Source organism: Coturnix japonica, chromosome 4 (assembly GCF_054131305.1).
Source record: "Coturnix japonica strain WE chromosome 4, WE-NBRP24, whole genome shotgun sequence".
In the NCBI taxonomy this organism is placed as follows: domain Eukaryota; kingdom Metazoa; phylum Chordata; class Aves; order Galliformes; family Phasianidae; genus Coturnix; species Coturnix japonica.
In genome coordinates this window covers 9,566,263-9,588,977 of record NC_140666.1, presented here as the reverse complement: position 1 = coordinate 9,588,977, position 22,715 = coordinate 9,566,263, and the positions used below count along the sequence as shown (strand labels likewise).

Here is a 22,715-nt window from a genome sequence, read left to right as displayed (position 1 = left end):
GATCTGTGCCGTAACCCGGGGAAGGGTGGGCACCCTGCTGACCCTGTGCTGTGCAGCCCTGGGTGTGAGGGCAACAGCCAAAGAGTCCTAGGTATTTCCATTCCAGCAAAACCCACCACTGAAACCAATGAGCGCTCATTGAGGACTTTCTCCAGCGGCAATGAGTGCCAAAGCAGTAGGAACCAAAGTGTTGTCAGCTAAGGACAGTGCCTCAGCTGCCATGCTCCCCATCAAAGAGCAGGGAACAATCAGCTGTGTTTCTCACCAAGAACATTAGGAACAAACCTAGGAAAGGGATAAAGAAAACAAAGAAAGGCCAACCCCAAACCAAACAGCAGAAACCAGGCAAACCAGGAAAGCAGCACCGCAGGGATCTCACTGGGAACAGAGATGAAAGTAGGAGAAAAAGAAACTAGTTTTCTGTTAGGGTTTGTTTTCTTTTTTAAGCAGTGTTTTTAAAAGAGTCCTATTGACATCTGCTTTGTAAATGTTCTGTCATTATTTATAACCTCAAGATCACGGAATTGTCTCTGTACTTACAACCATGCTACTCCCATATTCTGGCTTTGTTAGCAAAGAGCCAGCAGCACTTTTACTGCAGCGCTGGGAATAGAGATCTAACATTTCATACACAGTTTATTTAAAAGTGGACTAATTTAACATTCTTGATGGTTCCTTTTAGCACAACTGTTGCTAATTACCAGCTCCAGAATGATTTGTCCATCTGGGAGCTGCAGCAGTTCCACAGCAGCATAAACACACCAAGATGGAAAGGACAGAGGGCAAAAGAGGAGAGGAGATGTTGCAGAGGGATTGGGGGGGGGGGGAGCAGGCTAAGGCAGGTGGAGTTGGTACCATAGGGTGCTGTGAGGAGAGCAGTGTGCTCCTTGAAGAGCACAGAGAAGCAGCTGCAGATCTCAGAGGTGTAAGCTTGGTTTTAGCAGCACGTGGATGGGCACCAGGCTCGTGGCATTGCAAGACAGCCCCATGGCAGCCTCCTCCCTAATCCTCCTCCTCCCAGGACACGATCCTGGCTTTGTTCAGGTGCTTCCGGGGCACCAACCAACATTAAGCCAATGTATTCATCAGCCACGAGCATCCCAACCTCCGAGCATCCCAACCTCCTGCCCCAAGGAAGGGATGGGACAAACTCTGACCCCTTCTCCTAACGCTCTGCTCACTGTCAAAGCCTTGGAAGCTCATTTTCCTAAAGAAAAAGAACAACTTTGAGGAAAGGAGCCACATTCTCTGTGGTATCACATCCCATGTTCCCATCTCCCAGCCCAGCGCAGTGCTGGTGCAGTCGGAAGGGCAGCAGCTGTGTGCGACCCTGCCCAGTGCTTTGGGCTGCACGTGGCAATGGGCTCAGAGGGTCCCCAGATCAATTCCAGACAAGGCCTCAATGGAAGGCACACCCCCTTCCTCCTGGGATCTGTGGTGCATCCACTTATATCTTCTGGGGGCTGTTTGGAGACCAAATGTTTGACCAGCTTTGCAAAACTCAAGGATTAAACGGTGTTATCAACACCATATCGGTGTCATTGGTTTGTACATATATATTTTTAATGAGCTGTTTTCCTTCTGTGAAAAACAGATTCCTGCATGCAAACCTAAAACAAACCCCAGCAATCACATGGGATAGAAAGCAGTTTTGTTTGTTTATTGACTTCAGGGCTGTTAGCAGAACAGTCCCTTCACTGGCAGCTGACAATTGTTAAATACCTCTCTACCCAATAAAACTGCAATAGCCAAACAGTGGGTAATTGCTTGCCAACATAACCCCTCCTGCTAAGCTCACCAGGACACAACCCATCGCACTGGCAATTCTGCCCATCCCCATCACCTCACACAGTCAAAGAATAACTTCCAAACAGACACGGTAGGAGCATGCTGCACTGCAGGGATGGCTGAGCCCTGCAGCACACGGAGCTCAGCACACGTGTCAAGGCTGTAGCAGTGCTATGGAAAGGGGCACGCTTGCAATTTGGCACAACAGTGAGGGAAAAGCCCCCATCAGCCCAGTGGCTTTCAGCAGCTCCTGCTCACTGCACAGCTCTCTGCACATCTGTCAGCATGAAGTTGGCGTTCTGACAGCCTTGTGGACCAGACTCATCCTCCCAGACATCTGCTGGCAGCGCCGTGCATGGAGCTCCCATAGAGTGGAAGCTGCTCCTGCATCACCCCATGTCCCATGCACCAGCCCAGCTCCATTGCAGATGTCAGCCATAGGCTCCACCGCCTGGGGCTTCCCAGGTTAAAGATTAAACGTGTGCTTTCAAAGATAAACATATGCTTTGAAGCCACCTGAGATCCTCCAGCATGCTTGAAACCCCATTAGAGCACAGCTAACGTTCTGTGATGCAGATGTTTGCAGTCATTTGATAGACAGTGAAGAGCTACTTGATGATCAGACCAACAGAGCAACAGATATGGGCATACATGTACAAACAGTTACCTGGAATGAGCACAGAGCCTCAACTAATGTGGAAGAATTAAGGCCAAAGCTACCCAGTAGCACTACTTTGCACTAGTTCACTAGGCCTATGGATGTAGAAATAAGGACTCCTGGAATTAACACCCTGGAAGGCAAGCAGAATTATGCAGAAACTACTATACACCATAAATGCTGTTTGTTTTCTCCTTTACAAACAGAACTCTGCATATAACAATGATAAGAAGGAAAAGGTCCTTCTGCTCAGTGGTTAGGAGACAACAAGGAGCACAGCAGGACTCACCATCTGGCCCCTCGCTGCCCTTACTCCTCTTGTTCCGGCGGACACGTCTGCCTTCTCCAACATGCAGCTTTTCTTCGGGGTGAAAGAAGTTCAGCAAGGCCAGCTGCAAGACAAGGACAAAGTTAAGGCTGCTGGCAGAGCCCAGGCACATCGATGCACAGCACAAGGCAGAGGATGAAGCTGGGCATTTCCCAACAGTGTTGAGCTGCACCAGAAGAGTTACTTCTGTTCTCTATTTGGTAATCCAGTAAAAACCACCTTGCTGCCCACATCCAACACACGGATCATGGAGGGTCGAGCTGGAAATAAGCAAAAGCCCCGAAAGCTGATGCAATCACTTTTAATTATCCTCTGCAAAACTTGCTCAATCCTGGAGCTCTCACCAGTATTGCTCACTGCCAGTAAGTTTTCCTCTCTCGAGCTCCCTTCTGTAAGACTCATTAGCTACTGAGATTCAGAGGTCTTCAGGGACCTTTAAATCCAATTCAGCATACCACATCATTAACACTTTAAACCTAGAGCAAGTACATCGTTATAACACGGCTTTTGCCAAGAGGGAAACATTTCTCTGCAGCTTCCTCCTATTGGTGAACACTCACTGCCCTCGGAATGCTGTGATGATTAGCAGTGCACAGCCTGGGAGCCCAGCAGCACAGCCACGGCAGCAGCCCATTGCTGGGGGCATTCCCCCATGTACTCCTGCTCCTTCAGAACAGGAGACTGCATGTCAAGGATGGGGGTGTGAGCAACCTGGTCTAAATGGAGGTGCCCCTACCTATAGCAGGGAGTTGGAACTGGGTGATCTTAAAGGCCCCTTCCAACCCAGAACATCCTGTGATTCCGTGGCAGCCACCTCCTCCTGCCCGCACTGCACCACTGGTGACCTGGATGGGGTTTTCTTCCTCACACTGAAGGAACTTGGTTGCATGTACCAATTCATAACAACACACCCACACCAAAAGCACAAGTGCCCATCTAAGGAAAGAACGAAGAGCTTTCCAAAAGCAGCACCAAAGGTTATCAGTACAGAGAACTAAACCCAGCACATCATAAGCAGCCTTTAAATAGCAGGGAAGAACCAACTCCTTTCACATACGAGCAGTTACAAGGGCAGTGTATGAAGCTATGGGACATAAAAGCCTCTACCAGGGCCAGTTTGGTACCCCTGCTGTCTACACAGGGCTGTGTGTAGCACACTGTGCCCAACCAGATACAAGAGCAAAGAAAGGAAAAACAGTGATTGTAAAACCCATTCAGAGCTTTCATTGTCTGACTCCTTTCCCCTCTTCTGTAAGCATGTGATCTCCAGGGAACAACACACAAAAGGGGACTGAAGGACAAGGAGGTGGAATAGCTAACCCTGCAGACCCCTCTCACCTCACTGTACAAAGTGAATCTTAGGAAAATAACAGAACTTCTTGCTTATGGAAGTGATGGCAACCGCAGCAGCTGTGAGCAGTCTGAGAACAGTTCCAAGGAAAGAAAGCTGTCTGACTGCAGCCCTCCACGCTTGGACTGCAAATGGACAAAACTGGTGTGGGGGGAAAACGACACGCAAAGGAGTCTGGCCTAGGGACTGCTTCTGCAACATTTATTAATGCAAACAGCAGCACTGAGCCAATGGGAAAGGACATACAGGGGCTCAGAAAGGTTTTTCCTTGGGATGGAGGAGGAACATCAGCACTGCTTCCAGGAGAGGGTCACATTGGACATTAGGAACAATTTCTTCTCCCTAGTGCAGTCGGGCTCTCCAGTGAAAAGTGGGGTTATCGTCCCAGCCCTGGGGATGTGGGCATGGACGTAGTGGGGGGGGGGGGGGGTTGGGATCTGAAAGGTCTTTTTCCAGTGATGCTGTCATTGTACGGAGCTGTGCTCCCAGCAGTAGGCACAGGATAGCACAGCCAGAAAAGCACCAAAAAAAGCTGCCCAGGGCAATGCCCCCCACTGCCCCTACCCAGCCATAGAGGTCTCAGACACAGAACTCACACCCACACGGGTGGAAATAGCACTTGGGTCCAGCACAGCTGTGTGGGGCTGAAGAGCCAGGGATGCTCCTCCCATCCACCGCCCCTGAGATGTGACTAACAGCAGCACACAGCTTGTGGGTCTGCAGCTCTCAGATTGGCCGTTAGGCTGCACATTGCCTCAAGTTAACCTCACCTACCCTCTTGTTTTCCACTTGTCTCCAACAACAGAGGCTGTGCCAGCAGAACGTGCAGGTGTTTGCCACCCAGCTTGCAAAACACAGAGCAGCCAGGGGGACAGATGCAGGGAGAGACATCATCTCTGGGCAGAACACTCACTAAGACGGCATCACAGCACAGATGTACTGCAAAGAACCCTTCCCACCGTGAGCAATGAGGATCGAATCATAGAATATCCAGTGTTGGAAGGGACCCACAAGGATCAGAGTCCAACCCTTGGCTTCACACAGGACCACCCAAAAAATAGACTGAGGCAGCCCCGCAAACACACCTGCAGCCAAAGCAGCAGCAGCTCCTGCTGTACTTTCACTATAGCTATGCACAAAGCTGGAACAACCAGCACTCCCATCCTAAGGTCTTAAATTGCCAACACCGTGTAAACTCATTATGACTCCCTACGTTTAATCACAAAGATCTCTATAGGACATTGAAAGGTCAAACAGCAAAGAGAGGAAAAACCCCCAGGGGAAAACATACCTCAAAATAACCTGTGGAACAATAGGCCAAAGCATGCCTTGCTGCAATGAATCAGTTATACCTTGCTTTCTGTCAGCAGAATAAAGCAAACACAAAAGGCGTGCACACAAAAGCACTTGGTTTGCTCTGCAGCAACATGCAGAACCTCTCTGGAAACACCAAACAATAACACTCTCGAATGCCATGAGAACACAATAGGAATTACCAAAATAAGGTCGCCTGCAGTTACTCAGAAGCCAGTCTGGTTTGTAAGAAGGGACTCTGCAAAAGGAAGAATAAAGACATTTTATTGTATATTATATATATATATATATATGCATATATATATATAAATACATTTTAAAGGTATCATAAAATAGGAAGCTTTCTTCAGGATATGAGACCCAGATGGAGCGTAGATAGGGCTGGATACACAAACTCCAAGCAATAAGAAAAAGGAAAGCTTTGCTGGGATATATAAACAATAGCAAAGGTTTGGGGGTTTAATTGCACCCCTCTGCAACACCTGCAGCCTTTGGCAATGCAGCACATCAGAACAAAGACCTGCTGGGCACCACGATCCAAAGGGTCAAACTGCTCCCAAGGGGGAAGCTGTGACCACCCTACGTGGTTGTATGTGTGTTATATGCACTGTAGGAGGAGTGTCTTTCCCTGAGCAATGAGTGATGCAGTGTCACGGTGCCCACCAGTCCCACTGCATCCTTCAGACCTCCGACCCAACTTCACAGAAGGCACAAAGCCGTCCTCATCGTTATTACCAAACGCTGCCCTTCACATTCAATTCATGCTTCCGTTCGCAGCTTTGCAGATCATCAGCGTGAGAGGACAGGGAGCCAAACGGAGCCCCTCGGAGCCGTTCCCTGCGAGCACTTTTTGGCTCCCGAGGTCAGCAGGCACAGCCTGCGGTTCCAGCAGCAGCAAGTCCCTGAATCGCAGCCCATTGTCCTACAGCAGGAATTCGCCCGTGGTGACACGTGGTGTCAAATCCAAAGATTATTTATTTTCAAACAGGCTGGAAAAAAAAACAAACCAGCAGTTCGGGGAGAAGCTTCAACATATTTTCAGCCTTTTTGTTTTTTTTGGTCATCGTGACTTGTTCTTATAAAAATGCACGGAGCGAAAGAGTAAACAATTCGCATTTCAACATGACAAAACACGACAAGAATTTACACACGCCGCGTTTGTGAGCCGAGGATCTGAATGCGAAGTTCCTGAAACGTGAGCTCTGCTGGGAGCCAACGCCTGGGCACAGCAGCACCGAGCTGAGCTGCCATCAGCCCACAGCTGCACTCTGCACACTGAGTAATGCTGGGGGCTCAGATCCTTCCCCGTGGGGTCCCTGAGGGGCTGCCCCCATCCCTGGAGGTGCCCAAGGCTATGGCTGCATGCTTGGAACCCTGAGAGCCGCCAGCCCACTGCAGGGATGGGAATGAATAAATGAATGGGCTTTGGGGTCCCATCCCAAGTTAGCCATTCTGTGTGTGTGTCTCAACCATCACCCTCTCCCTGCCTACCCCCCTTCCCCACCCCCGAACTCTTCTCGCCCTATTGCTCCATCTCTCAGCACTCCCTGCCATCCTTTCCCCCCTATGGCAGCTGGATTCCTCATGCCAGCTATTCACACTGCTGCCTGAGGTCCCACAGGCGCACAACAGTGGCTCTGAATTGGTAAGAGGGAAAAAGGCAAAGAAAAACACAATTCCCCCTCATTCTAATAGTAATAAGTATCCTCACTGAGGTCGTTAGACTGGACAGTCATCTTTATATGCTTTTACCTCCCAGAGCCAGGAGGCAAAGAAATTCTGCAGCCTCCATTACACAGAATCACAGAATAAGCAGGGACATTTCCTACACGTTTTGAAAGGAGCCAGGAATTACAGAACAGCCTGGGATGCGAAGGCCCACAGTGCTCATCCAGTTCCAACCACCTGCTGTGTGCAGGATCACCAGCCACCAGCCCAGGCTGCCCAGAGCCACATCCAGCCTGGCCTTGAATGCCTGCAGGGATGGGGCATCCACAGCCTCCTTGGAGCTGCACTCTACGATCCCTGTGGGTCCCTTCCACTTGGAAGAGTGGAGACACTCCATGACCTCTTCAGGAGATGAAAGCTCCAGAGATGCCACTGAGCTCAGACCGAATGATATGGGCAGGCTGTGCTGAATGAGGATGAGGAATGGAGCCTCACAGCTCAGCACCGTGCAATCACAGCGTTAAACAAGAACCCAGCGAGCCCTGCTCTTGTGTCTTCGAGGCACTGCAGTAATATAAAGTGATTAGACAACAATAAAAGAGGGAGGGAGCATATTTTCCTAAGATTTTATTGGTATTTTAACTTCATTACTTGAGAAAGCCACTGTGTTTTTCAGTGCAGAGCATTCCATCCAATTGCCAGTTATCAGTTTAAGCCTCGTTACCAACCAGCGTGCGCACACACAATTAATGGTCATTAGAGGTTACAACGCAGCTCGTAAACTCTCCTGGAGAGCTGAGCCAGGACTGAGCAGCCTGACCCGTCTCCTCCTCAGGAAAGCACTTACTGCACAGTGAGGGGATTGTGTGCCAGGAACCTGCTTGGAGCAGAGGGTCATCCCCCAAAGGGATCCCAACTCCACTCCACTTCATAGATGGCTTAAGTTGGAAGGGACATTAAAGATCTTTCCAACCTGCTGCCATGGGCTGGCTGTCACCCACCAGATCAGGCTGCCCAAGGCCACATCCAACCTGGCCTTGAATGCCTGCAGGGATGGGGCACCCACAGCTCTCTGAGCAGAAACAACCACAAGCATCTTCAAATCAAAAGCACTTCCCCTACACAGTGCAGTACTGACTCATGGTGCTTTCACAGCTATCTCAGCTCTGGACAGCTAATCAAGCAACTCCTGCACATCCCATAAATTTAGCTGAGTTTAATGTGCAATGTCCCAAGTATTTATATTTCTACCATTAACTCATTTCTACTTTTCAAACACAGCTAAACTGCTCGTGGTTAATGGCACACTCACGTTACAGAAGGAAGAACAGATGAATGCCTTCTGTGTGACTCAGAGCTGCTCATCCACCCTATCATGCTGCAGAACCCCTCAATAATGGCATGGTGGAGATGGAGCAGGGGAAGATGCTTCCATACCATGCACTGGACATGCCCAGTGGTTTGCATGTTAATCACAGACCACAGAGCGTGATTTCTTAGCAGCTTGTGTGAGATATTTCAAGCTGAACACCAGCAAATGGGACTTGGCCTCCGCTGGCTTGGGGAAGAAGTCCAACCCTCCTCCTGTGATGGCTCCTTCTTGGCCTGGGGGTATACAGCTATGACTGCTTGTCCATACCAACAGTTGTTTTTACACAGCTTCAGCCCAGAGGGAGACCAAAACCCGTACAGAAGCCTCAACATTGTAATCACGAGCTCCACAGACACTGTTGAAGGGAACAGACCTTGAGAGCTGCCAAGAAACAGGCCTATGCCAGCCACAGAGAACAAGAGCTCCCAGTGCTGCAGGTCCCAAGTCCTGCCCTTGTCTGGTGGTGAGGTTATGGTGGCTGTGACCATGAGCACTCCATCCCCACAGGGCTAGGAGCTGCTCTGGTTGGCATCTCCATCACTGCCTCTCGTGCTCAGTGCAGGCTGGCCATGCACATGTGCTGATGCTCCAGCCCCACAGCACACTGCAATGGTCGGCTTCTTCAATTGACTGCACCTGTTGGCACGGGAAGGGAAAGCTAAAAACACAACCCAGATGTTGGGGGAGAATGAGGTCAAAGCTGAGTTTAACACCGCGCAGGAAGACACCTGTGCTGAATTTCTTAATGGTAGCGGCACTAAGAGGTTCCTGCTGCAGTCTCCCCTCTGTGGTCAGGCAGACCTGCAGAAACCCAACCCTGCTTTGGGAACACGCTGGTAAAAGGGCTGAGAAGTATCAGTGTCAGTGCAAGGTACGGGCCTTAAATCAGTTCCTTTCCTCTCCCAAGGAAATCAGATTTAGCTGTGAACCAGCGCCAGACAGAGATCTGTTGTCTATTAGCATGAATTCTCAGTTTTTCACATTTTAATTAGCCTTCATAGTCTTTTTCAGTCCCATTTTGAGCCAGCTGGGCTGTGCCCCCCTCCATATGGAGGTCACAGTTTCTCCTCTCGCGTATCAATAGCAATGCTTTCCTCATCCTCCCACCAAAAGCCCTCGCAGGCTGCAGAGCACAGCGCAGTGCCACCAACCCAACACCACGCAGACCTTCCCCATTCTGCCTTCCTCCAGCTGCACTCTGCTCCCACCTCTCCACCACCTGCAGCCCCAGCACAGCCCGGAGCCACATCAGCTCCTCACAAACTTTGGACACCTTCAATGTTTTCACATCTCTTTTTTCTGCTGTCAACTTCCCCCCACCCCCACCCTCCCCCCCTTCACCATGAAAGAAAACCAAGCACACTGTATGTGTGACTCCCACCAAACAGCCCAGCCAGCAGCAGCACAGCAGCTGGGGCTGCCATCAGTCTCACTGGCACCATTGCCCATGCATTTCCAATGCATTGGGATGACTGCAGAGCCACGGGTGCTGGCTGCTGCTTCCAACCCCCAAGGGACACACAGCAGCTCAGCACATCCTTTCAATCCTTTATGAGCCACCTATTTCAGTAGGGAAGGTGAACACCCACTCCCACAGGACCGCAGGGTATCATGGTGCGAGGCAGTGACTGCCAGTTTAATTCCATCAAATTAACCTGCTAAATAAATCATGCTTTGTTGCCTAATTAGTCAGATCCATTGCAATTACTGTCAAAAGAGACTTACAGCTGCATGCAAACATAACCGAGAGCTCTGAAAGTGCTCACACTGCCATGGGGCACCACAGTGCCAACAAAGTGAATCCCCCAGCACAAACTGCAGTGCTTTGGAAGCAAAAGGTCTCATGCTTTTGGCAGCTCTCACACCACAGGGCTGAGTTTTGTGCATCACAGAGAGGAGGGGGAAAGCACTTCCCAGTGGGAAGATGTGGGGAGGATGACCAGTTGGAGGACTGAGAAGCACCCGGCACAAGCTCAGCTGGGGTATGGGACTGGGGAAGGTCCCTCGAGGCCCTTCTCTTGAAAGCAGAGAGCTCCAAGGTTCTCCTCAGCACACGGCACCTGGGAAACCAATTACCTCATTTTCAGATCAAGGCAATTCTTGCCAAAAATCCAAACGAAGCTGTGTTTGTTTGGTTTCCCCGGCTGCCTGCGCCCTGCTGGAAGGAGCGATGTCCTAGAGCACACCAGACCTCAGCACGAGGGGGAATCCAGCATCCCCTTAGCATGGCCCTTTGCCAACCTGAGGCCATGCTGTTGAGACCTGCTGGTTCAGGAGGGGTTGGGGTGGCTGAGGGCACCCAGGTGGTCACTGTGTCCTGCCCAGAGACATGGCCCTGTGCACATATGGGCTGGGAAAGGAAAGGAGATCTTGTATGACACCATGGAACCCATGGGAAAAGAGTAAGGAATCCTTTGGGGACTTTAACTCATCCACACCTCAATTTTCCATACAACATGCAATCCATTATGACTTGTGATGGTACACAGTTGGCCCCAGGCATCCACAGTGTGCAGAAGCTGAGCCCCACGGCTGCCCTGTGACTGCTGCATAAGCCCCACCTGTGTCTGTAAGCAGAAAAACATTCCCCATTCACTCTCCATGTGAAGGCCAAGGAGTGCTGTAATCAGGAGAAAAGAGCCTCCCACAGCCCAGCAGCCTGGGCAGCAGACACCAGAGCACTAGCAAGTGCAACTTGGAGCTAACAGAGGATCTGCATTCTCCTCTGAGCTAATAAAGCTCACGTACGAGGCTCAATCTCCGGCTGTGAGCAAGAGACGCAGCAAAGCTATACAAGAAAGGAGAGGCGTTGGTTCGTTCTGCTTTCTGCAAGCCAAGCCTTTCTGCTTCCAGCTTTGATGTGCTGAAACAGAGCGAGCATGCCTTCTAAAGAGGCGAGATGAGCAGCAGAAAGATGCTGTGCACAATGCATCGGCGCAGCTTTCACGACACCGGGGCTGCGGGACGTCAGGCCGGCCAGATGTTCCCATCTCGTGTGCCAGCCCAGCTGCGGCACAGCTGCCGGGAGCTGCTCCCAGGTCTGCACTTTGGGATGCAGACACACAGTGCCTTTGTAGGGTCCTGAGAGTTTGTCAAAGCTAATTTAGATATCGGGGTGTGATGCTGAGCTTGCAAAGGGGCTTCTGCCTCCTTAGGAGCTGCTTTCTCCAGCGCAGCAAAGCGAGGCACAGAAAGGTTAAGTGACTTGTTGAAGGTCAAAAAAGAAAAGAAAAAACAAATCAGGAAATAAAACTTTCACAAACACTGCCTGTGCCAAATTCCTCAAACAGCAACTAAACAGGCTCACATCAACTGCACGCTGGCTCTGGAGCCTTCTGCAATAGAACTTCCCCAGCTCAACCCCAGCACAGCACCCCACAGCTGCTCCTCCAGCATCACCCCTCACATTGCTCCCTCCCAGGAAGCCTCATCCTGCTGCTCTCTTTTTAACAATACATTTTATCATTCTCCTTTTTTCCTTTTTACCCAGCAAACTGCTAGGAAGCAGACATGGTAGAAGCAAGTGCTGCTTTATCAGCGTGTGTTCTGGCAGCTGTGAGGCCTCCTAGATATCTAAATGTATCTTTGTACCTATCCATACACACACACAGATGCATCTCATGTATGTATACATAGGCATGCACCTCAGTGTAGCATGCATGATATAGAGGTCTCATCCAGGCACTCCGCATGCCTTTGCTTAATGAGAAACACTGCTGCAGCAAAGGAAAATAGGAAAAAAAGCCCTCACTCCTGCAGCCAGGGAGAATTTTCCTGCTTTTCTGGGTGAGACCAACAGCTCCATGGCTTGGGGCTGAGTGTAAGAAAAGTTACTGTGTAAAGACAGGATTTTGTAACTGCTCCCAGTGTCATCCCAGGTCACCTCCTGGCCATGGTGGGGACGTGGAACCGAGCAGAGCCTGGGGCAACATGCAGCCCTACCTGCAGTGGGGACAGCCCGCAGCCCCACACCCCCCAGCATGGCCATGGGTGGGCAATGTGAGCCAAGGGGGTCCCAGAGACCTTAACAGGCTGGAAACTGAAGGAGGATGGAAACTGTTTACTTTTTGCCAGGAAAAAGTATCAAATGTATCCTCACAGGGTGTTTTTTGTTTTTTGTTTTTTTTTTTTTTGTTTTTTTTTTTTTTTTTTTTCAGGCAGCTTTGCTTGGGTTTGTTTGTTTCTGAAACTGACTTTCCACATCATCCTAAACAGACAAACAAAGAGGGAGGGCACACTGACCAGATACCAAAACAAAGGAATTCTCTGGGCAGGTTTCACTACAAGCTCAGCCTGCCATAGCCTTTATTTTCCCCTGGCATACATCAGACAGCACCCAGTACAGGTGGGGCACTCCATGGCCACAGCACCATCCCAGCAGCATCAGCTGGGCAGCACCCTGGGCAGCCAGTCTGCTTACACACACTGCAGTTAGATGATCTCCGTGCCATGAGGTTTTATTCCCTCGACCCCTTGGAGCAGCCAGACTGGGAAAGACTCCCAAATGAAAGGAATGTTTTACCAGAACTGTACATAAACGAGCAGCAGAGGAGGCGAGATGCTGCTGGGAACTACAAAAGGCCACTGAAAAGATAGATAAAGCAGAAAGATGTCTCAGACAGTTGTGCTGGGACGCGACCCCACACCCGCTGGGAAGGACCCAATGCAGCCCAAAGTGTGCATTTACCACTTTGAAGGGAGCAGAGCAGAAAAACTCTGCCTCCAGAAAATGAAATCCCAGCTCCAGCAACACTGGATGCAAAGTGAAAACTGCACTCAAGCCAGCAATGGGGTTTGCTGCGTGTGCTGACATTTGGGGGGGGGGGGTTAGGGGGTGTTGGGTGGCTTCTTCTATGGGGGCAACCCAAGGACATGAGATGTTCAACTCCCAAGCACTACATGCATACCCTGGGGAAGCCCACAATGGACATCCAAGACAGAGAAACCTGCAGCATTTCATTGGGCAACCAGAACTATTTGGAACATCACTGGAACATGTATGCCCAAACCCACATGCTAAGATCTTCTGAATCTGGAGGTGAGAAACACTTCTGGTGTTATCAGTAACACAAAGATCTGATGCTGAATAACCAAATGGACACACTCAGTCTGCATTACACCATAAGGTCTAGTTCTTAGCACAGTTTTCCCCTCAAAATCCCCCTTTATCACATCATTTTGGGTCCACAGAGTCACACTGTAATAACCTAAGTCCTCAATAAGCAACATCCCCTGCCAGCAGGAGGCTCTCAGGAGCTTCTCCATGGCAGCAGGGGCAGAGCAAGGCAGATATCTGGCTCAAATGCTTGGGCCCCAGCAGTCATCCTCTCAACTCTGCATCCTGAAGCTGGTGTTAGAGCAGGGCTGCTGGGCAGCTCCATCTGCTGCAGGTCAGGTGAGATCTACATGTTGGTATTAGCCCTAGTTCCTGGCCCTCCTCAGCATCTCATGCACAGAGAGCAATTTGCATCTGCTTGAGACTTCTTTTTGTTGTTGTTTCTTTTTGCATTAGCAAACTGAAGATCTGTTGTGTGGAGACGGACATGCAGGCAGTGTGAGAAATGAGCCTCTTGTGCTAGATCTCATTGTCCTCACTCCAAAGAAAGAAAAACCCACAGAGTAGCAAAGAATAGAAACTACCCAGAAAAGAGCCTCATAAAACAGACTGTTTTGGAATGGCACCGATATTTATATTTGTTGGCAGCTATGGCAGCAATAGCTACACCTCCAGGACCACCACCCTGAACCACCTTCTCCCACAGGTTCACCTGGGGGGGCTGTGCCCCACAAGGAACTAAGCCTGGCATTGCCCTACCTGTTAATTAAGAGCCCATTGACTTTTCATGGGATTTTATAACCCAAGCATGTTGGAAACATGTTTTTCACACAGAGGGTGGTGACGCACTGTTCACAGGTTGCCCAAGGAGGCTGTGGATGCCCCATCCCTGCAGGCATTCAAGGCCAGGCTGGATGTGGCTCTGGGCAGCCTGGGCTGCTGGTTGGTGACCCTGCACACAGCAGGGGGTTGGAGCTGGATGAGCACTGTGGGCCTTTGCAACCCAGGCCATTCTAGGATTCTATGTTCTATGAAAAGCTGTACTTGTAAGCACAGCCCTAAAGAGCTGACTGCTTGTGGTACAAAACAACATGCACCAAGAGACAGCCAGACCACACTATGGGTATGTAAGTACTTCCCATTAATCAGAATAAGCAAAAATTGACATTAAATACTGTTATAATTACCAGAGAAGACAACAAAGGCATTTGAAAACTTAGGAAAATCAGCTTAAAGCAAACAAGGAGAAGGAAAGGCAATAACTTCAGCTGCTCAGGATGGATTTTGTCCCTGCTCCAGTGCCTCCTCTTGAAGTCAATAAGGAGAAGGAAGGCACAGGAGCCTCATGATCCAAGGACCTTCTGCAGCTGCAGTACACTCCCCTGGCAGCAGCTCCCAGCAGTGGGCTGCTGTCAGCTCTGTAAGCGCAGAGGCTGTGAGGCAGCACTCAGTCCCTCATGCTCATCTTCCTCCCCAGAATCCCACAACATCCATCTTCCAAAGACATTTAGAACAAGCACTGAAGCACTCAACAAAGTAAACATTTACCCAGACGGGGGTTAACCTCTGCCAAGTGTAACTGTGCTTCTTCCCATGAACTCAGCACGTCAACACCTCACTGCCGAGCTCAGCCAACACTTAATTTGAATCACATCCCTCAGAAGTAAGCGACCTACAGGTGCCCTGTGCAAGAATGGGGTCACTGAGGAGTTACAAGGGCAGCTTTAACACACAGGGACACTTCTGGATGCTCAGGAATCCAAACACAACCTAAGCCAGATGTCAGGAGGCACAATACAAGAGCTCTGCGATGCTGGACACAAACAGCTCACCATTGCTGGTCACTAAGAGGAGCAATTCTGCTGTAGAAGGTACATCAGAACAGCACGGTGAGTTCTGGCCCAGCGATGGTACAGAGCCACATGGTCTCCATGGATAGGCAAAGCAAGCTGTGGGTGCTGAGATGGTGCAGAGGTACAGTGCCATCAGCAGCACAAACAGTGCTATACCCAGACTGGCAGGAGAACCTCGAAGATGGGCACTATGGGCATGGAAATGCAGCAAAATGAACAGTCCCCACTGCCTCGTTACCAGGATCAGACATTTACTGTTTGGATGGGAGAGCAGAAGTCAGACATCGCAACACAGTACGGTCAGAAGAAACAAAATCCCTCTTTCAGCTTTGCTAGTTGGAGGGGAAGAGAAGCAGCAAAAGAACATCTGAATAAGATGAAGCATGTGCTGCGTCCCAGCAGCACAATCATACAACCAAAATAATGTCAGCTAACTACTGACACACCCAGCACGCCCAGATGCACAGACCAGCCCACACCTCCTGAACTCACCCCACTTCTGAGATGCTGTCAGTTTTCCATTAACAAAGAGAGAAGGGATTTATAAAACAGCTGTTTCTGTGCAGACTTGATACCCAGCAGCATGTCCCAACACCTACCCCTTTGGTCTCAGCTTATCTGTTCATCCACACACCCTTCTGTGGCTCTCTGTCAAACACCTGAGCGTTGACACATCCTGTTCTGCAGAATTATGCAAAATGGAAAGCCACAAAGGTTGGGCTGCACATGTTTCTGTGGATTAGCTGCTCTCCTCCTAGCCAGGAGCAGCGCTGTAATTCCCTTATGTGAGAATTAAGCAGAAGGCCAAATGAAAGGCAGCAACAGTTGAAAGCAGCACAGCAAACTGTTGCTGCTCTCGCCCTGTGACTGAGGGGATGTACAGAGCTTCTCAATTTGGAAATGCTTAGCTTGGAGTGAAAGAGCAAGCAACCCCATTTCACTCCTGGATAACAGAATAGAAGGAGCAGAAGGCAATGACTGGAGCTGCTCTTCCACTGTGCTCTAATTCAGCACTGCCAAGCCTGGTCCAGACATGCAAGAAGGGCTGCCTGCCCCACTGCAGGCACTGCTGGGGGTTCGGGCACAAGAGGGTGCCTTGATCCCCCTCTGCTTCTCAAAAAGCCGTCAGGTTTGAGGACTCCCATCCACGTGCATGGTCAGCTTGTAAAGAGTGAACACCCTGAAGAGCTGGTGGCTGCAGAAGATGCTATGGGATCCGTGTGAGGCTGCCTGTGGTCCAAAGATTGCAGCCTGAGCCAAAACAACAGCAAAAGAAAGCAACATAGAAACTCCCCCGAAAGCCCAGCAAACCACCAGCAGGACCTGACCAAAGCCTTCCCAGAGCTCAGGCTTCCCAACAGCGATGCTGCTAAATGAAGTCTGAGCACCTCACTGTGAACGCAGAGCTCTGATGTACTCCATCAGCTGCTCGTGCAACCCAAACCTGTAGTTCAATATTTTTCAGACTCCCTGAAACCTGATGATCAAGCTGCACTTCCCCCAACCCCACAGCTCTCTTTAGCAACTGATTCAGAGGCTGAAACATCAAAATCCAGAACATGGCCCTGAAAAACAAAAGCAAACCCAACCAGCTAAAAAAAGCTCTAATTGCTCCTCACAATCAGCATGTAGGACATTACAGATCCATCTTCACACTGAGAAAGGCACCATGCTTCCTGGCAGAATGACAATCCACCACTCCTTCCAATTTACCCCATTGAAACCACTTGTTCCAAAGCAATCTTTACTTTCTGTAGCTCTATTACTCAGAGCCTCTGTATTTCCCAGGTGAAGGAAGCGTAATGCTAAAATGGGATGATAACAGCAGGGTGGCAAACTCTACAGTAAATGAGAATGAGCCCAAATGCAGCAGCAACAGATACAGAAATGAAGGGAAAGAGCTACTTACCTTTGGAAGGGCTCAGGTAGGCAGGGATCTCCAGCAAGAGATGCCCTCACCTCCACTGCCAACCCTTAAATGAGGGCTGGGAAGGGGTGGATCCTGGACCCATGCCTTCCAGTCACTCAGGCACATTGCATGCACCTGAGCTCCCTTGGGTTGGCCCTGCCTTCCCACCAGGTGCTCCATCACTGCTTCAGGCTCTGAATTAGTATCGCCACTACAGCAGGAGGGCTCTGTCACTTGGGTAAATCACAGACTGGGGAGTGATGCAACCAGTGCTCTGAGCAGCATTAGTGCAGTGCACACATGGGCTGGAGATGTGCTCAGCCAGCACGGAATCACATAGGGTGCAAGAGAATTTAATCTGGAGCAAGAGCAGCACATAAACAGTGCCTACGCAAGCAGAGAGCCATGGAGAGAAAAAAGAAGACAGGTTGCAGAGAGGCTGGCAGGGTTTGAAAGAGCTTTTGTATGAGCTGACAGTCTGCTCAGATGAACACAGATAACACACCAACACTTGGACTTTTAAAGAGCTGCTGCTTGGGAAACAGCAAGAAGCAGAGCAGCAGTGCAAGAGGGCCCTGATAATGAAGTTACTGCATGAGAAGTGACAGCGCACCCACCCTGCAGTGCATGGGTCCAAGGGATGCTGCAAACTCCCAGCAGCATCCAGGGCTACCAAACTGCCACGGAGGCGGAGCAGCCACGGAGCTTTATCAGTGCAAAGATTCCCATCCTAACCACCCATGAGTCGTTGGCACAAACCTCACCTTTCCCTCCTTGTAGAGCATCGGGTATAAACCCACTGCCAAACCCACTCCTGCAGCAACACACCATGCAGCAGGCCTTGAACACACACTGCCTGGTCACAGTCACAGACCCACTGAGTCCTTCAGGATGGAGAAGTCATCTCCAAGCCCACTCAGCCCACCATCTCCAACACCACATCCCTCAGTGCTGCATCCCTGCAGCGCTGCTGGGTGACCCCACTGCTCCCTGCGCAGCTAGTGCTGATATCTGATCAGTCTTCTGGAACAGGAATTGCTCCTATCACCCAACCTGGCTGTGTTCCCCATGGCTGCAAATCCTCCTCCAAAAGCAAACCCTCCATTCAACTCAACCCCTCAGAGGACTCCAAGACAGTGCCACGCTCACATACTCCAACTTTTGATTGGATTTGGACTAGCACAAGGACTGCCAGACAGCCCCAAAGGAGCACACACCATCTCATGGTCCTATGGCAGCACACGGACAGCTGATGGCCTCATCCCATACACACAAATCAGTTTCAACCATGCAAATCGCAGCCACAAAACAACAAAAAGACAATTCAAAACAACAGAAGAGAATTTCAACGTGACCAAGAGACCATTTTTTGCCCACCATATAAATCAGGGCATAAACGTGTTGGTTGGATGACTCCATTAACAGATGGAAGCCCCTCCGGGTCCAAAGCCACCTCTGCCATGTGTTTTTTTCATTACATCCCTCAATCTGAGCAGAGAGTGCTCCATAAATTTAATTAGACCTAATCACTTTCTTGCCAAAGGAGAAAAGCGAACCAAAGGTTTATATTCTAATGCTATTGCTTGCAATGCCTGTAAATCTAATTTCTATCTGTGCTTTTGTTTAAACATTTTACAGCATTAATTACAACAAGCGATGCAAATTAGTTTTCCAGCGTAATAAAAAACCTGTTGTGATGGGCAGTAAATAGCCCTGAGCTATAAACTCTCTGGGATGCTGCAGAAGTGCGTGCTCTGACTCACAGGTTCAGATCAGAATCCTCACCCTGAAGGCAGAGCTCACAATTGCATCTGTGAGTGCTCTGACGCACAGCACCGCATTCTTTCCGAAGGAAGATCCTGGAGCAAAGCAAGGTCTGAAGTGGCAGAAATGAGCTGAGGACCAAAACATCTGAGCACTGCAGGGCTCGAGCTGAGCTGTTACAGACAGGTACCTGTGACCAACGAAATACTGAGCTCGGTGCAAACAAATGACCTCTTTGTTCCAGTGATGGACATCCTCCAAGCCACACAGCCCCCATCTTTCTCAGGGGGTGCCAAACAGTACCTATGGGACAAGCTCAGCACCTCAGTGGCCATGTGGCTGCATGCTGCATCCCACCCTGACTGCTCACCGGGCTCCAGCTGCTACATGGGATTTTCAGGATGTCTGCTCCATCCTTCCTTGTGATTCAAAAGCAAGAAGCAGCTCAGCTGCCAACACACTTGCAACCCTAACATCCCACTACACACATCCAGGGAAGCTGAAGGCTTTCGGTGTGTCACAGGTGATGGCTGCTCTCATCTGCTTATGTGTGCTCCTGCCCATGACCACGGCACCTCACAAGAGCTTTTCCTGTCCCGTCCTGCAGAATGGGACCAGCTCCAACCCTCCCAGCACAGCCCATGGAGAACAGGGGTAATACTGCCTCAGCCAGAGGACAGTCCCTTGGTTGTGGATGGCTTCCCCAGAAGAAGGAACATGGGGACCTTCCATTGCCTTGCTGATGGCTCCCAGCAGCCACGTACCAGTGAGAGCCTCTAAAATCAATTTCTGCTGCATGGAGCTACTAAGGCTGTGTTTGAAGTACCAGCTTGGCAAGAACACTGAGCTTCAACAGCTACCTCTTGATCCTAAGGGGTGCAAATGATAGCGACTCAGTGACCTCATAAGTTAATATATGGATTTAAAAGAAAAGCAGGCAGTCAGGTGTTTTCTCTGCAATTGGCCTTCCAACCCTTGTCTATAGGCAGGAACAGCCAGCCAGATTCACAAGGGCTGGGAGAGGGGGCATGGCTTCACAGCATGCTGGACTGTGTTTCAAGTGATCTGGTTTCAATACACTGGCTTGGTTACAAGCCCATGGCACAGCCTTAGGCACCTGGGGCTTCTCCACATCTATGTTACCTGCTGACAAATGGGGGTAAAGCTTTCCCAAACCCAACACAATCCTCCAGTCCCACAGAGCTCCTGCAGAGATGATGTCCATCTACATCACATGAGGGCCCAACACCAAAAGCAAAGCTGAATTTGCAGCTAACAACAAAGAGTCCTGACCAGATTCTTTAGGTATACAAAGTAATTAGAACATGCAAGAAAGAGGAACAATCCAACTTGGAGAAGAGACCTCAGGGAAAAAAATCAACATTCAAAAGTGAAATGGCACAGAAAAAAAGCAGAGTTTGGCTTTGTGAAGCTGCAGAGGCACTGTGAAGGGACGAAGAAGGCTGGACACAAACCAAGTGATGCCTCTATCTCGTGGTTCTGGAAACATAAGTCTCATTTATTCTTCCTGGAAAAGTATGGGCAATGGGAGAGAGGGCTGGCAGGTTTGCTCTATTAGAAGAGAATGGCACAACACAGTCGAGAAGGAATTTTCCATTCAGAATTAATTTGTTTTCATTAACACCCAATTCCATTGCTCACTATTAGAAGAAAAGCTCTTTTGTTAAAACTTATAGGGGCTGAAAAGGCCAATGAAGGGCTGAAAATGCTCCTCCCAGTAAGAGTGGATTTGCTACATGAGATTTCCCCGCAGAAATAAGTAATATCAGGCTTCATGTTCCTGGTATTTCCAAGGTTAGAAAGTAGGAAGGACACTTGGAAGCAGAGTTCGGTCTCTTCCCTCCACAAATAGCTCTGTTCTTTTGATTTCATGGCCTCATGCATTTCATCTCCTGCTCTACAATCCAAGCAAAGTGGTGAAGGTCAACTCCGGAAGGTTGGGCAGGAAGGTCTGAGAAACAAATAGAAGTTCAGCACAGGAATTCCTGATGCCTCAGGGAAAGATGCAGCCAGGAAGGGGCAGGTGTCCCCACCAACAGGCTCCTTTGGTAACTGGGGACAGCAACCAGTATGTAAAACAATGAGCATCGCCCAACTATGGTGCAGGAGCAAGGAATGAAGCAGAGCAAAACCACCCCGGAAATGAACAGAAAGAAGATTCTGTCCTTCTCTACAAGAAACACGCCAAAAAGCAAAATAAAATGGATAAGCTGGGATAGCCCAAAAGATAAAGAAAAAAAGTAACAGGATGAGCCACTCTGCGCTGCAATTTCTCTTCAGATTTGATGGAAAACTGTGGGAAACCCACAATTAATTCCATACATTCACTCCTGATAAAGACATTTCAGCAAGCAGAGCATTTCAGATGGGAACATTGTGCAGAACTGAAGGACAGGGCTCTACAACACTGTGGGGAGCCCCAGGCATGGCATGGCCACCAGCTTGGCCACTTCCAGGTGCCGTGATGTTCTCTTATGGGAGAAACCAGCAAATGATATGAACAGAGCTGCCACTGGTCACTCTGTGCCCATCTCAGCCACGGCAACATGGCAGGACCCCAATGGCTTTGCACAGGGATGAGGTGCTGTTCCCCACAGCCATTCTATGATGCTTTGCCACTGGAACACAATGCAGAAGGAAGAGGGCTCTCCCCCCTAGCAATGCTGCTGAGCAAAGACAGAAACATATATGAAACATTTCCTGGAGCTGCCGTGGGGACACAAAGCTTTGCTGGAGAACGTTTCCACATCACCCACAGCTACATGCATCAGCACAGCCTGGGTTCGGCTGGAGCCCAATGCAAGCAGGCACGGGGCTGAGCACAGCATGGGGAGGGGGCCCGGCCCCACCTGCCCTGCACGGCCCAAGCTGCTCTTTGTTAGCTTTTATTACTTATTTCTTTACTATGCTTACAGTTGTATGCTGTTCCAAAGTTGCCCCGTTTCATGTCATTGTTTGTTGCTGTGTTTGAAAGTTGGCACATATTTGTTCAATTTAAGATTTATTTGCGCTATTTGTTGAATAAAGATTATTCTTGCTAAAAGCTAAATAAAGTTTCATAAAAACTCACACATCCCCATAAACAAAATACAATGTCCTTTCCAAAAAATGGTTGCACAAAACATTTCAAAATCACTCCGTTCATTATACAATAAATCCACACACAAAATAACAAGCCCTTGCCAGAATACATCATAAAACCTCATTACAACACTTTCAGACCCGAGCTTCAAAGCGAGGACACAAAGCCTCCCTGAACCCCTGGCCTCGACAGCTGCCAACCTAACAGCTCTGCAGGGCATCCCAAGAGCCCCCGCACCCATGGGTGAGGGCTGGGGAACAGATGGGCACCGTGGGACCCCCACCTCCGCCCCAGGCACAGCGCGGCTGCACCACAGGGATGCTCTCCCAGGGACCGAGCATCAAATGAAAGCAATCCCAAACCACGGCAACAACAGAAGGCAAGCAGTGCTTCCAAAAGCATCAGGAGGAGTCAGCACAATTGCCATGCGGGCCCTGAAAGCACAGCTCCAGTCCTCATTAAAGCAGCAGCCTCCAGATTGCATCAGCTGTGATGCGCGCAGGGAGCAGCGCATGGACGGCCAGGTTGATGGTGGTCAGAGCGTGGCTGAG

The 22,715-nt window shown here is 49.8% G+C and overlaps 1 protein-coding gene across 6 annotated transcripts in view; it reads right to left on the bottom strand.

The window, feature by feature from the left end:
- Nucleotides 1-22,715, bottom strand: part of EDA (ectodysplasin A) — a 56,669-nt gene that overhangs the window by 20,883 nt on the left and 13,071 nt on the right. For all 6 annotated transcript variants that reach the window (XM_085544415.1, XM_015860168.3, XM_085544416.1 and 3 more), the window contains exon 2: nucleotides 2,736-2,838. In XM_085544415.1, coding sequence (XP_085400541.1) covers nucleotides 2,736-2,838 — 103 coding nt within the window. The remainder of the gene's footprint in view (nucleotides 1-2,735; nucleotides 2,839-22,715) is intronic.